Source organism: Phyllobates terribilis, unplaced genomic scaffold (assembly GCF_046119375.1).
Source record: "Phyllobates terribilis strain yellow unplaced genomic scaffold, ASM4611937v1 Scaffold_11__3_contigs__length_659146591, whole genome shotgun sequence".
Classification (NCBI taxonomy): Eukaryota; Metazoa; Chordata; class Amphibia; order Anura; family Dendrobatidae; genus Phyllobates; species Phyllobates terribilis.
In genome coordinates, this window is record NW_027362771.1 from 419,748,930 (window position 1) to 419,765,206 (window position 16,277).

Genomic DNA, 16,277 nt, shown 5'->3' on the forward strand with positions numbered 1-16,277 from the left:
GTACCAGGGATGTAAGTAACGGAGAAATTAAACCGCGAGAAAAACAGTGCCCACCTAGCCTGACGGGCATTCAGGCGCTTGGCAGCATCAAGATATATCAGATTTTTATGATCCGTAAGAACCTGAACGGGAAATTCCGCACCTTCCAAGAAGTGGCGCCAGTGTTCAAATGCGAGTTTAATAGCCAATAATTCCCGATTACCAATATCGTAATTCAGTTCAGTCTCCGAAAAAATTTTTTTGAAAAAAAGGCACAGGGATGTAATCCATCCCCGTTATCCTGAGACAATACTGCGCCAACCCCCACAGAGGAAGCATCAACCTCAACCAAAAACGGCCTAGTAACATCAGGCTGCATAAGGATGGGAGCAGAGGTGAACCTCTCCTTGAGATACATAAAAGCTTCAATGGCCTCAGAAGACCACTGAACCGCATCAGCACCTTTCCTGGTGAGATCAGTCAGAGGTTTGACAATACTAGAAAAAATTTTTATGAATTTTCTGTAGTAATTGGCGAAACCCAAAAACCTCTGTATCGATTTCAAACCAATAGGCCTAGGCCATTCCTGCACAGCCTGAACCTTAACCGGATCCATCTCAAAACCTTTGCTGGAGATAATGTAGCCCAAAAAACTAATTCTCTGTACAGCGAATTCACATTTCTCCAGCTTAGCAAAAAGCGAATTGTCCATTAATAACTGTAATACCTCACGCACGCTCCGCCAATGAGACTCCAGATCTGGCGAATAAATCAAAATGTCATCCAAATACACAACCACATTTTTACCGATCAAAGGTCTAAGGATGTCATTAATCAGATTCTGAAAAAATGCAGGAGCATTAGTAAGACCAAAAGGCATAACCAGATTCTCAAAATGACCCACAGGAGTGTTAAAAGCAGTCTTCCATTCATCACCCTCCTTCATGCGCAACAGATTGTATGCCCCCTTAAGGTCAATTTTAGAGAACCACTTGGCCCCCAATAACTGGTTAAACAGATCAGGAATCAATGGCAGTAGGTAAGGATTGCGTACCGTAATTTTGTTAATCTCACGAAAATCCAGACAAGGACGTAAACCGCCGTCCTTTTTTTTTACAAAAAAAAATCCAACCGCCACAGGAGACTTAGAGGGCCTAATGTGACCGGCGGCCAAACTTGTCTGTATGTATTCCTCCAAAGCCTTCCTCTCAGGAATGGTAAGGTTAAATAAACGACTTTTAGGAAGAGTCGCTCCAGGGACAAATTCAATAGAACAATCATAGTCTCTATGGGGAGGCAAAACCTGCGATTCCTTCTCAGAAAAAACTCTCCAAAAATCCTGAATAGGAACAGGCAATTCTCCCCTATCCAAAGCTGCAATACGTCCGTTACAACACTTGTCATAACATTTATGGCTCCAGGATTTAATTTCACTGGTAGACCAATCCAGTACAGGATTGTGAAATTTTAACCAGGGCAAACCCAATATTACTGGAGAAGGCAAGTTATTCAACACTACCAAATCCAATTTCTCATGGTGAACACCATTAATAGTGAGAGGAAATTCACTGACCTTGAGAGTAATATTCTTCAAAGGGGAGCCATCCACAGAAACCACAGCAATGGGGGATGATAAAGGTTCAGGTTTTAAATTGAGTTTTTCCACGAATCCCCCATCAATTACATTCAGTGTAGACCCGCAATCAACAAACACCCGAAATTCCATTAATTTTTCCTGAGCAATCGTGGAAGCAGCTAAAAATATACCCTTGGAATTTAAACAGGCAATACGGGCGTGACTGACCATTTTTTTTTCTTTCTTCATACGAAGCTCACAGCCTTTAATCAAATGACCAGATTTTCCGCAATAGAAACACAAGCCTTCTGAAAAACGACGGTCTTTTTCTTGAGAGCGAGGTGCCACCGATCCAATCTCTATCGGTTCACCACTGTTAGTACACACATTATCATAACCAGAAACTGACATAGCAGAGGATTTGCTCTCATTAACCCTAGCACGCAGTCTTCTATCCACCCGTATAGCTAATTGCATAGCCTGTTGCAAATCCTCAGGTGTAGGATAAGCAATTAGCAGGTCTTTAACCCTTTCACTGAGCCCAGCAAGAAATAGACTTTTCAGAGCAGAATCGTTCCACCCTGTTTGAGTGGACCAACGACGAAAATGAGTACAATATTTTTCGACATTACCTGATCCTTGTTTTAAACGTCTCAACTCAGTCTCAGCTGATGCCACACGGTCAGGATCATCATATAATAGTCCTAAAGCAGAAAAAAAACTATCCACTGATCTGAAGCATGTATCACTAGGTTGCAAAGAAAAGGCCCACTCCTGAGGCTCTTTGCGCAAAAGTGACATTATGAACCCTACGCGCTGGGATTCATCCCCAGAGGACTTGGGTCTCAAACGAAAATACAATAAGCAAGCATTTTTAAATGAAAAAAATTCTCGATGTTCACCAAAAAATAAATCCGGCAAACATACCTTAGGCTCCAAGAAATATGCTCCAGGACAGTTACTCACGTGCTGACGGAGCTCGGCCACTTCCAGAGAGAGTCCCTGCAGGTGTTTAGCCAAATCCTGAACCGACACCATGATGGAACAAAAAAAAAAAAAAAAATCTTTCCTTAGAGAATTTGCAGGCTGGACTTACTGTTATGTTCTGCTACCAAAGCTAAGGAAAGAGAGGAGATCTGTCCCTACTATAAGACTCAGCTGAATCCCTACGATGTAACAGGGAACCTGATCCTGCGATCAGACCTGCTAAAGTCCTAATCTAGTCTGTACGGAGACCTATAGATGTGAGGAGGGAATCCCTACAAGTACTAAGGACTGGGAGGAATATGGGACACCTCCTAACAGAAATAGTAGCAGACAGACGAACAAACAAAATAGATAGAACATAGAGGTCCGTAGACCAAGCAAACTAACAGAGTTAGATACAGAGCACAGGCTAGCTAGAAAGTAGATATACAATGAAGTCCAGCAAAGCCAGAAGGGCAGAGCAGGATTAAATAGGCCAACAAGGTCATGTGACCAGCAAAGGAAAAAAAACCTAACAGCAAGATTCTAACAATTCTGACAAATGATTTTGACGAGTGATTCTGATGAATGATTCTGACTAATGATTTTGACGAGTGATTTTGATGAGTGATACTGACTAGTGATTCTGACGAGTGATTCTGACGAATGATTCTGACGAGTGATTCTGACGAGTGATTCTGACGAATGATTTTGACGAATGATTTTGACAAGTGATTCTGACGAATGATTCTGATGAATGATTTTGACGAGTGATTCTGATGAGTGATTCTGACTAATGATTTTGACGAGTGATTTTGATGAGTGATACTGACTAGTGATTCTGACGAGTGATTTTGACGAGTGATTCTGACGAATGATTCTGACGAATGATTCTGACGAGTGATTCTGACGAGTGATTCTGACGAATGATTCTGACGAATGATTTTGAGAAGTGATTCTGACGAATGATTCTGATGAATGATTTTGACGAGGATCACTCATCAGAATCAGTTCTCAGACAGGGTATTTAGCCTCAAACTGACATCATTCTGATGTTTGATTTTGATATCTGATCATGTCCTAAAATGGACACTGTACAAACTGATCGCCCACAAACCTCTGTGGATCATGGTTTATATGTGTTTCAAATGTAGAAGCCGTACATTGCAAAAAACGTGTGTGAAAATCGCAGAGGCTTGAAGAAAAACTTTGGCAGGCATGCCTTACACCACAACTACATGCATGGGTACCCTAATACTTATGGTTAATATTATGAGCATCTGTCAATTATCATAGAATTTTCTGAAATCAAATTTTATGGAAACTTTTTTTTTCTTGTAAAATTACCAAAAACAATATAATAAATGCAGAATAATATATTTATACCTCTACCTACTCCCTGCCCCTCAAGAAAACAATATCCCAACCCTCTTCACAGAAGGTGGAGAAAAAAACTCCCATTTCAAATCGCCATAAATCATGTAATCTTTTCTAGAGCATTTTAATATCCAAAAAAGTTCAACACAGCCTGTCATTTAATATAATAAGTTCCTAGTCTTTCATCTATCTGTTTGTATGTGTCTCTTTTCCTGGAATAATTTCTACTTGCAAAGAAAGAAAACATGAAGCTCAGACTACCTACCTCACAGTGTGCTCCGATTTTCTCAGATGTGGACAAGATGGAAAAAAATTCTCCATCTTTTCCATTCTATCAGTCCGTGAAAATCGGACTCCACTCGGATGTCATCCGAGTGTGGTCCGATTTTTTGTACGGACCGATTGACTTGCGTGGCCAAGTGGGATCCGATTTAGGGATGCAAATCATGCATGCTGCAATTTTTTTCATCTGACAGACTCAGTCCGATGAAAAATTCGTACATGTGCATAAACCCATAGAATAACATTGGTCCGAGTGCAATCTGATGTTTTGTCGAATCGCACTAGGACCAAAACCAAAAATATGGTCGTCTGCTTCAGCCCTTACACTGAATAACACCAAATCCCTCTTTCCCTTTGCATATACTCTTCAGTATAGGGTGCAGTATGTATTAAGCAGCTATAAGTAGACGCCATATGGCAGATACAGTTGAATATTTTATAAGGTGTCTAATGGCTTAGCACTGCAAAGAGCTATAAACATGGCACATGGTGGCCTGGGGGTCTTTGAAAACACTAAAACAAGCTACAGGTGCAATGAAATGTGGATTTAATGATTTGAGTATGAAAAGAATGTGCAAATGAAAGTGTCACAAGTTTTTGCTTTTGATGTGAAAAGTTGACAAATTAACTATGCTTAAATCCTGGGCTTGGCTGTGGACTGATTATTGTGCCTTCATATAAATTTATAGTTAGAAAAAATTGCTTGAACGGCTCCTGCATAATAAGTGACTTTCTTTGCATGGGCTTTATTTCAGATTAAAATGCCAACCGGCTGAGATTGTAGCACATTTGAAAACCCAACGGAGTTCCAGGAATGTTCTTGGCATGAGGTTACAAAAAAGCACCAAACATATCTTAGTTAATGTAATTAATTGCAGAAAGCTGAATAGCGGGGCTTTAGCTTTGAAATGTGCAATAAATGGTGGAGAGTGATTTTCAAAAACATTGGCAGTGTTGACTCAATTTACATGGAAGGGAAATTAACACACTTAGTAGGTCTTGCTGTATTAAGATTATGAAAGTGCAGCTCTTTAAGTAACACATTGTGTTTCTTTTCATCATGACTTTGGACTACACAGTAAAAACTTGTATATACATTTCATACTGGCACATTTTTCCCAGCCATTAAAGTTCCTCATTTTTATCATACAATCCAGCAATGATAAGTAAAGTTGGAAGAACATGTTGTTCTAACATGCCAATGCCAAAAGTGCACTAAAGTATGGGCCAAGGTGTTTATATGGTCTACTAGCTTGTACAAAATACGAAAAAAAAACATAGATGAGTGGATATGTCTGGGTAAAACAGTATAGTTCAGGATCATTCAGGTTCGGTCATGTATCTATTAGTATATTTTCTCAGAGTAACCCTTATACCACTTTAATAATATAATGCAAATATTACTAAGGAATTTTAAATTCCCTTATATTAGTTTTAACAGATGGATTTCTATATTTTGGCATCAAAGTGTTTTCTCCAGATAACTGGCGTAAAACACTTTGAAAAGTTGCTAAATTTTCCTCACTCCTCCTGGACCAGTCGATGACTTTTTTTTTGTTCAAATTATTGTACTTGTTGTTTGCTACGTATACCCCTTTTCACATGTAAAGCGACATGGAATCAATGGCGCTATAATAATAAAAATCTTATTTTTGCATGCCCCTCATTAAGACTGGCATACAAAATGTTGGTCTTAATGAGTCAGGGTTAAAGTCTTCCAGTGACAAGTAAAATACATTCAGACATATTTTTCATGATTTGCATTTCATGATTGTGATATGTAATTATAGAGAATGCACTGTCTACTAATTACTTGAAAATCAAGTTTCATTTTCATTTTTCATGTTTTAAAGAAAACAAACATTTGTCTAAGCAAGAAGACATCTCAGGATCTCCAGAAATTCTTGCCATTCATCGAGTCTACATTCAGACCAGACAAGAAAAACGTATTAATTTTACTATTGGGAGCAGGGCATATTTACTTCCCAAGACATCTGTGGTGATAAAGTGCCCTGTACGTCGCTTCCAGAAGTCACTCATTAAGTGGGAAAAGGATGGACAACCTTTAAGATATTCCAAAAAAGTTGGAATAACAAAATCAGGATCTTTAAAGATTCATAACCTGGAAGTTCAAGATATTGGTGTCTACAAATGCATTGCACAATCTGCTTATGAAATATTTGTTCTTAAGCTAATTGGCACTGATAATAGACTCCTCGAAGCACCAAGCTTTGAAAAGGATCCAAATGAAGCAAACAATTTGGGAGAAAAGTGGTACAAAATGAGCAAGATGTGGAAGTCATGGAATAAAAACAATAAACTGTATCGAGAAGGCAACCAGGCCCAAGATGTCATGGTCTTAAGAAATCTTGAAACTCTGGTGACTAACTCAGCAGAAATATATAGTTCGCAAGAGTTTAAAGACAGTAGGCAGGAGGCAGCCATTGTACAAGGGGCTTACAGCATGGATATTGTCCAGTTTGAAGCTTTGGTTAGAAACATGAGTGAACTCATTGAAGCTGGTGAAATAAGTGATGATTTTGCAAGTCAGATTATATCCCATGTAGTGAATGAGTTGTCTAAGCCTCAGTCACCTTTGGAAAAGTGGAAAGTACCCAATGAAGACAATATATCAAACCACAAGCTGGCTGCAAAAGAACCAGATAATGTGATGCATTTCAGTAATAAAGCCTTAGAAAAGGAAAGCAGAAGAAGGCTATTAATCATCCGTAAACAGAAGAATGGATATATATTGTCTTCTAACAAGACACTGCACCTGATCATTGGGAGTAATGGTTTTATCACTAACAAGACCCAACTGGTTACTATTCAATGTGACTTCGATGGAGAAACACAAAGTAAATTAGCTTGGAGCAAGAATGGAGAAGCTTTGAAATTCTCTAACAGGTAAGGGAACCTTAATGGCTCAGATTCATCAAAGTCTTTTCACCAAATTTTTTGCTTAAAAGTCGCAACATTTTTGCGCCACTGGATGTTGTGCAAAAATGTTGTGAATTTTGGTGTTTTTATACCAGTCCAATTCAGATTCACCAAAGTAGGTGAACATTTGGCAGGATGGAGAGTGACAAAGCCCCCCAGACAAAGGCTTTATGAGTTAGAACATATTACTTCTGCACACCCATCAATAAGACTGGCGTACGAAATGCCAGTCTTAAAGAAGTTGGCCACAACTTTTTATTATGCCCCCTATGTATGCCCCTGGGGCCCATAAGTGTCTTTGTAATTACCTTTTGTGGCAGGTTTTGCCTGTGAGCGGCGCTATCGGTGGCTGCTCACAGGCATCACGTGACCCCCCTCTGACGTCACGACAAGTGAGGCGTGACTCAGCGCTGGGGTCCCCGCCGTGGCTGCTGGGTTGTGGGCTGGGGAATAACCCCGCCCACAACCCAGCAGCCACCGGTGAAACGCAGAAGAGGGACCCTCAGCTGCAGCCTGGACTTGTCGTGACGTCAGCGGATGCCTGTGAGCGGCCAGTGATAGCGCCGCTCACAGGCAGAACCTGCAAAAGAAGGTATTTACAGAGATACTTATGGGCCCCGGGGGGATACATTGGGGAGGGGATAATAAGTAGTGGACAACCCCTTTAATGAATTGAGTTCTATATTTTTTATGATTTACGGCCTCAAAACAAAATATAGGCTATACTAAAATTCATCTGTGAATAAAACTTGAAGATGCATAGATGTGTACGTGGAGTCAGTCCTGTGTCTATGAAGAAATTCTCCATCTGATTATGATTATTTCACCATATACAGATTCAGGCACAATTTCCGGGTTTGTGGACAACATTTTCTGATTTGGAGCAAAAGTAAATATAGGTTGTTAAATCTAAGTAACTAATAAGTTGGGAAGATCACAGAATTTGTTCTCTTCTGTCAAAAGAAGAATGTGGATGCGGCCTTCCAAATTAACTTCTATATTCCAAATTAGCTTCTTTGCTTAATATCTGTGCAACCAATGGTGTTCTGCAGCTGGTTGGAACAATGTAGCTAATTCAGTCCGGCCCTTCGGGCTAGTGGAGCAATTTTAGCTTTTTTGTGGTACATCTAAAATTCTTACGAGCATGGGAGGACCACACTTTCACAAATCCTAGTTGCAAGCATGAAAAAATGTCTCTTGTGTGAGTCAGATTTTGTAATCAGTGGGTCACACATGGCTTATAGCAGGTGTTACAAGCCAATGTCTTAAAGCTCCAGGAAGAGTGCTAGTCATGTAGTGTTTCCAAGCTTTCTGATCAGTTATTTCTTCACATATGTTCATGCTCATGACAATACTTTTAACAGTTGCATTGACGTGTCTGGATCTGGTGGAATTATGGCATGTCCTGGAGGTGAAGTCGGAAGGAAAGATTTTTAGTCATTGACCGGTAATCATATAAATCAACAAGCATCAGTAATCCATGCAGACTCTCAGCCAGCATAAATACATCACTACACACATATCTACAGGATAGAAAGTATGGTTAGACATATGGTGTATTGTAGCCATATTGAGACTTCAAGATATCAAAAATGTTCCCAGACCTTTTAACAATACATTAAGCTTTACGTTTAAGTTACATGCTGAGAAAAAACTCCTTACTTCTACTTAGCATATACATAGGGATTCCTTTCACCTCACAGAGGCCAAAAGACTTCATATGCCAGTATATGGAGGTACAGTATGTCACAAAAGTGAGTACACCCCTCACATTTTTGTAAATATTTTATTATATCTTTTCATGGGACAACACTGAACATATTATACTTTGACAGAATGTAAAGTAGTCAGGGTACAGCTTGTATAGCAGTGTAAAGTTGGCTTGCCCTCTAAATAACTCAACACACAGCCATTGATATCTAAACCACTGGCAACGAAAGTGAGTACACACCTAAATGACAATTGCCAAATTGTGCCAAATTAGTCATTTCCCTCCCTGGTGTCACGTGACTCATTAGTGCTACAAGGTCTCAGGTGTGAATGGGGAGCAGGTGTGGTAAATTTGGTGTTATTGCTTTCACACTCTCTCATACTGGTCACTGGAAGTTCAACATGGCACCTCATGGCAAAGAACTCTGAGGATCTGAAAAAAAATTGTTGCTCTAAATAAAGATAGCCAAGCCTATAAGAAGATTGCCAACACCCAGAAACTGAGCTGCAGCACGGTGGCCAAGACCATACAGTGGTTTAACAAGATAGGTTCCACTCAGAACTGGACTCGCCATGGACGACCAAAGAATTTGTTTGCACGTGCATAGCATAATATCCAGAGGTTGTCTTTTCAAAATAGACATATGAGTATTGCCAGAATTACTACAGAGGTTACAGGGGCGGGGGGTCTGCTTGTCAGTGCTCAGACTAAACACCGCACACTGCATCAAATTGGTCTGCATGGCTGTGGTTCCAGAAGGAAGCCTCTTCTAAAGATGATGCACAAGAAAGCCCACAAACACTTTGCTGAAGACAAGCAAACTAAAACATAGATTACTGGAATTATGTCCTGTGGTCTGATGAAACCAAGATAAACTTATTTGGTTCAGATGGTGTCAAGCATGTGTGGTGTCAAGTAGGTGAGGAGTACAAAGACAAGTGTGTCTTGCTTACAGTCAAGCATGGTGGTGGGAGTGTCATGGTTTGGGGCTGCATGAGTGCTTCCGGCTGTGGGGAGCTACAGTTCATTGAGGGAACCATGAATGCCAACATGTATTGTGACATACTAAAGCAGAGCATGATCCTCTCCCTTCGGAAACTGGGCCATATGGCAGTATACCAACATGATAACGAACCCAAACACAACTCCTAGATGATCACAGCTTGCTAAAAAATCTGATGGTAAAGGTGCTGGACTGGCCAAGCATGTCTCCAGACCTAAAGCCTATTGAACATCTGTGGGGCATACTTAAACAGAAGGTGGAGGAGCGCAAGGTCTCTAACATCCATCAGCTCCATGATGTTGTCATAGCGTGTATATTGCTCATAAAAGTTTAGGAATCCCTGGTTTATAGACTATTGCCCTAATTCATGAAAGCTTTTATGCTATAATTGAGGTGGCGAAAAAAAATGGCGACTTTTGCCATTTTTATGCCATTTTTGGCCAGCTCCTACTAAGTGGACGGAGCTTGTGTAGAACAGGGGCATGATGAGACATGGTGACCACTGTTCGTCAAATTCATAATGAGCAGGAGTGTTCCTTACTCCAGAAATATTACTCCAGTCCTTGGCCGGACTATCAACGCCACTTCACACCTGTGTGCCTCCTAATGAATAAGGCTCCTTGAACTCCATCCTGCTCCCTCATCAAGACCGACATAAAAATGCAAGTTTTGATTAATCAGGGTCTATAATTCTCTATCACGAGGCAAAAAAAGGATTTGCACCGGAGTCTCAGCAATTTTATGCTTATAAATTTGCATACTATATATTGTATACAGACCCTTCTGTAGGAGGTATACATTAGGCAATTCTCTTGATGTACAGAACTCTGCAAAAGTTTTAGGCAGGTGTAAAAAAATTGCTGCAAAGTAAGAATGCTATCAAAAATAGAAGTGTTAATACTTCTTTACTTTTATCAATTAACAAATTAAAAAGTGAATGAGCAAAAGAGAAATCAAAATCTCATCTATATTTTGTGTGACCAGTGACCACCCTTTGACTTCAAAACAGCATCAAAGCATCAGCACTTCTTCAAAGTACTGTACACTTGCACACAGTTTTTGAAGGAATTCTGCACAGAGATTGTTCCAAACATCTTTGAGTACTAACTACGGATCTTCTGTGGATGTAGGCTTGCACAAATCCATCTGTCTCTTCATCTAATCCCAGACAGACTCAATGATGTTGAGGTCAGGGTTCTGTGGGAGTCATATCATCAGCTCCAGGACGCCTTGTTATCCTTTATGCTGAAGGTGATTCTTAATGACAATACAGGCAGATACATATCCATCACGCAATAGCATTAGGGAGGCGTATGATTGGTTCCAAATTTATTCTGCAGCAGGACAACCGCAAACATACAGTCAATGTCATTAAGAATTATTTTCAGTGTAAAGAAGAACAAGGAGTCTTAGAAGTGATGATAAGGCCCTCACAAAGCCCTGATCTCAAGATAAGCAAGTCTGTCTGCGAATACACCACTAGACAGAAGAATTTGCACAAGCCTACATTGACAGAAGATCTGGGGTTAGTTCTCCAAGATTTTTGGAACATCCTCACTGCCAAGTTTTTTCAAAAGCTGTCTGCAAGTGTACAGAGATTTCTCTTTTGATCATTCACTTTACATTTTGTTAATTGATAAAAATAAACTATTAACACTTCAATTTTTGAAAGCATTCTCACTTAGCTGCAAATTTACAATGTATCTGTTAAGGGGACGGTTGCAAACAACTTTATTAAATAATGGAAAGCAACTGAACCCGTGGTCCGCGATGCAGCCTGGAGGACTGCAGCAGAACACCTTCCGGGTGAGAAGGTAAAACAACCAACTTAAATAATAATCCCTTCCGTGTTACTACACACTGGAACGGGAATAGGGATTCGCACTGTCTCCGTTAACTGCACGAGAGATGTGCGATAAATAATGTATCTGTAGACCTGTTTACAGCACAGGGACTGCGCAGCAGGCGCTAGGATGCATGTGTGATACACGCCGGCGTATATGTGCTCCCAGCCGGCGTGCTACCGGACTGAAGGGTATCTCTCCACGTGGCTAACAGGCAGTGCCAGGAATACAGCGTCTGCAGACCGCACGGGGTGTATGGCGACCCTTTTGTCGGAGCCAGACTGTCAGACGAAGCTACCTGCCTCCCTCCATCTAAGGCTGCCTATCCCCCGCTAAACCTGCCTGACAGAAGCTAAAGCACACGTGGAGCCCAAACGACCAAGCGTCCACACAACACCATCACAGCTCAATGATCAGAGTGCGCCGCCATGTTTGTGGGCGGGCTATTTAAAGATTAAGCCCTGTCCACCATCGCACTGTTGGTGACGTCACCCGCGACCAATCAGGCGGTGCCAGGTCACCGGATCAGCTGACTCCCAAACCACCAATCACGGTCCGCCATGTCACGGGCATGCTCAGTGCAGTGAATCCTGGACTTAGGCTGTAGCAGCCCTGTTTCCCTCCGCAACCTACGCTTCATGTTGCTAGGAACAAAGACCCAAGAGACGACTTGTACATCTCGTGCACCAGCTAAGCACTGGGCCTGATGACAATGCTGAGCAGCATCAGCCCCTGCTAGACCAGAACGGGAGACCACAGAATCCACTGATGGTTCTGAACCCAGGAGAGCACCTCATTTTGTAGATTAGGGGGAACAAACGTCCTCCCCGAAGGAACCTGGTTTAAGGACACTGGAGCCACCCTCCGCATACTTCCCGAAGAAACGGTGAGCCTGGACTCATCATCGTCCTCAGCCGTATCCATGGACTGGGACAAAAGGTCTACCTGAGGGCTCTTTTTGACATAATCTGACAAGACCTGGGTCTCGGGGACAGACAGAGGATCTGTGCCGGGGGCCACATCGGTAGAAGGGTCAGAGACTACCCTCTGGGTGACTGTAACCATACATTAGACACACAATTCTCACTTCAGGAAGAAATTCTCCCCGTATTACAGTCAATGTGTGGAGTGTGACAACGTAACCATGGAAGACCCAATAATACCTCATCTAATACACCTGGAATAATAAGAAAGGAGATAACCTCCCGGTGACCCTGAGGAAATGACATAGTGAGAGAAATCGACTGGTGGGTGGTTTGCGTGTCCAGTAGTGAACCGTTGACTACCCTAATGTTCATTGGTCTTGGCAGTAACTCCATAGGGATGGCGTGCTTCTGGGCAAATGTAGATGACAAAAAATTGCCATCGGTGCCAGAATCCACCCACACCTTGGCAGTAACCATGGTTGTTCTGAAGAACAATGTCACCTTATACAATAGTTTGGAGGAAGGAGCCCCGGAATCTAACACACCTCCTCTAACGGCGGTTAGACACACTCGTTTTCCCAACTGCTTGTAACCCTTATTAATGGGGTACTCCAAGAGATGTGCAGGTCGGGAACGAGAGGGGCTAGACTCAGTCCGGGATATATCCATAGCCTCAGGCTCCGGGTCGGGAGTCACGGGTTTGGAAATGGGTCTAGAGAAGGATGGTGCCAACCGACACTGAGGTCTGGGGACCTCCAGCTCTAACTTGTGTTCTGCATGACGCAAATCTATTCAGTTAATGAGAGAGATTAACTCCTCCAGGGAGGTTGGAATCTCTCTGGTAGATAGAGCATTTTTAATATGCCCAGCCAGACCATTCCAGAACACCGGGTTTACAGACCGCTCAGACCAATCCAATTCAGCCGCTAAGGTTCTGAACTGGATGGCATAGTGGCTGGCGGTGACCGAACCCTGGACCAACACAAGAAGCTTAAGAGCCGTATCATGTGTGACCTGAGGACCTAGGAAGACATTTTTTAGGGCTGTAAGAAAGAGACCCGCATTAGCCACTACTGGGTCACTCCGCTCCCACAGGGGTGTAGCCCACTTCAAGGCCCTGTGAGAAAGTAATGAAATGACAAAACCCACTTTGGCCCTTTCAGAGGGGAACCGTGCCTCCATCATCTCCAACTGAATGGAGCACAGATTAATAAAACCTCTTCAGGATTTGCTGTCACCAGAAAATTTTTCCAGGAGAGCAAATTGGGGTAATGGGGCGGTTGCAGCTGCCGCAGCATTCACCGCAGCCGAGTTAACCAGATTGGCTGATTGAGAAGCTGCCTGGGTAGCTACTGCAGTGATATCAGCCACCGGGGCAGCTTGTTCAAGAGTCCTAAGTCTGGCCTCAAGTTGCTGTATATAGCGCTGCAGTTGCTGGTTGTCAGCCATGTTCGGCAAGACCCTGGCGCTCTGATACTGTTAAGGGGACGGTTGCAAACAACTTTAATTAATAATGGAAAGCAACCAAACCCGGGGTCCGCAATGCAGCCTGGAGGACTGCGGCCGAACACCTTCCGGGTGAGAAGGTAAAACAACCAACTTAAATAACAATCCCTTCCGTGTTACTGCACACTGGAACGGGAATAGGGATTCGCACTATTTCCGTTAACTGCACGAGAGATGTGCGATAAATAATGTATCTGTAGCCCTGTTTACAGCACAGGGACTACGCAGCAGGCGCTAGGATGCGTGTGTGATACATGCCGGCGTATACATGCTCCCAGCCGGTGTGCTACCTGACTGAGGGGTAACTCTCCACGTGGCTTACAGGCGGTGCCGGGAATACGGCGTCTGCAGACTGTTCTTGGTGTATGGTGACCCCTTTGTCGGAGCCAGACTGTCAGACGAAGCTACCTGCCTCCCTCCATCTAAGGCTGCCTATGCCTCGTTAAACCTGCCTGACAGAAGCTAAAGCACACGTGGAGCCCACACGACCAAGCGTCCACACAACAACACCATCACAGCTCAATGATCACATCGCGCCGCCATGTTTGTGGGCAGGCTATTTAAAGATTAAGCCCTGCCCACCATCGCACTATTGGTGACGTCACCCGCGACCAATCAGGCGGTGCCAGGTCACCGGATCAGCTGACTCCCAAACCACCAATCACGGACCACCATGTCACGGGCATGCTCAGTGCAGTGAATCCTGGACTTAGGCTGTAGCATCCCTGTTTCCCTCCGCAACCTACGCTTCATGTTGCTAGGAACAAAGACCTGAGATACAACTTGTACATCTCGTGCACCAGCTAGGCGTTGGGACTGATGAAGATGCCAAGCAGCATCAGCCCCAGCTGGACAGGAATGGGAGATCACAGAATCCACTGATGGTTCTGAACCCATTTCGAATCCAGCAAACGGCTGACACCTAACAATATCCTTCTACATGACCTGTTAACAGAGCAGCAACACAAATAGGAGACCTACCATGGACCCCAGACCAAAAGCTGTTAAAAAGGTCCTGTCAAAAGTTAGCAGTTTCTGTTCTTATTTAGTTCTTCGCAGTTATGGATTTTTTGGCGCGTTTCTATTCTTTTGCCTACTTCTCTATTTTACGTACTGGTTGTAACATACAATGGAGGATTCTTACACGTTGAGCTTTGTAAACGTTGCTTTAAAAACAATATTGAGATGTGGGCAAGAAAAGAATAGAAACATAAGCCAGAAATCAAACCTAAACTTTAGGCTTGGCGGCAATTAATCATAAACATGAAGCCAATGTACTGAGCCCCTGAAGGATTCCTGATGTACTTTTTACATGTTTCTTTTTATTATATTCATCCTCCTTTTCAGCCTCTTTGGTTGGAAGTATTCCCTGTTATATATCCCTTGAGCCGAGTGATTAAATGCGGAATACCAAAAACTCTATAACAAATATTTTCATAAACGGATCTTAAAAATTAGACAGGCCTTGTTGAGGCTTTTAGTGCTGGCATTATATACACATTTCTGTATTAGTGACACACTGGAGATTTTGTTCATTTCTCTCTTACTGTGCCACATGGTAGCTTTAAAATGACACACAATATGTATTTTCTGCCAGCACAGATCTCTCCGAAAGTCCCTGTGTGATGATTGACGGCTGTGTTCTGTGCTCTCTCTGTTCAATCACAGAATTAAAAGATTAGGATTTGTTGGGTTTTGGCAGTATATTGAACCCAGACATACAGGGCTCTGTGGGGATATATTACACCTCATATACAAAGAGTTAGGGCCAGTAAATGGATAGACTGGTTTCCCTTCTCAGTCTTCAGACAACAAGATTTAGTACCAGCCATTCCAGAACACTGAGAACATAAATGACAACACACTGCAGACTCAGGTTACATTGTCCAGTGTCCTCCTGATATTTCTCATATTTTTGGTAAAAAAAAACCCCTTTATTTGGTACAGTAGTCCTAATATGAAGGGGTATAGTAAAGACATGACTGTGTTTGGGTGCATTTACCTTGGCCAATTATAGTGAATGAGCGTTCCTAGGAATGCTCATTTCCCAATAATTGGTCCGTGTACACAAGCTGCCAATCACCAACGAGTGAGCAAAATCATTTCAAGTAAATGTAAACAAGACAAGCGCTGCCTAGAACAATGACAGTGTATGCACAAAATACAA

At 42.4% G+C, this 16,277-nt stretch overlaps 1 protein-coding gene across 1 annotated transcript in view; it reads left to right on the plus strand.

Moving 5' to 3' along the window:
* The window catches only part of ADAMTSL3 (ADAMTS like 3), a 676,817-nt gene that overhangs the window by 572,401 nt on the left and 88,139 nt on the right, over nucleotides 1-16,277 (plus strand). The window contains exon 21 of the mRNA XM_073653131.1: nucleotides 6,034-7,087. Coding sequence (XP_073509232.1) covers nucleotides 6,034-7,087 — 1,054 coding nt within the window. The remainder of the gene's footprint in view (nucleotides 1-6,033; nucleotides 7,088-16,277) is intronic.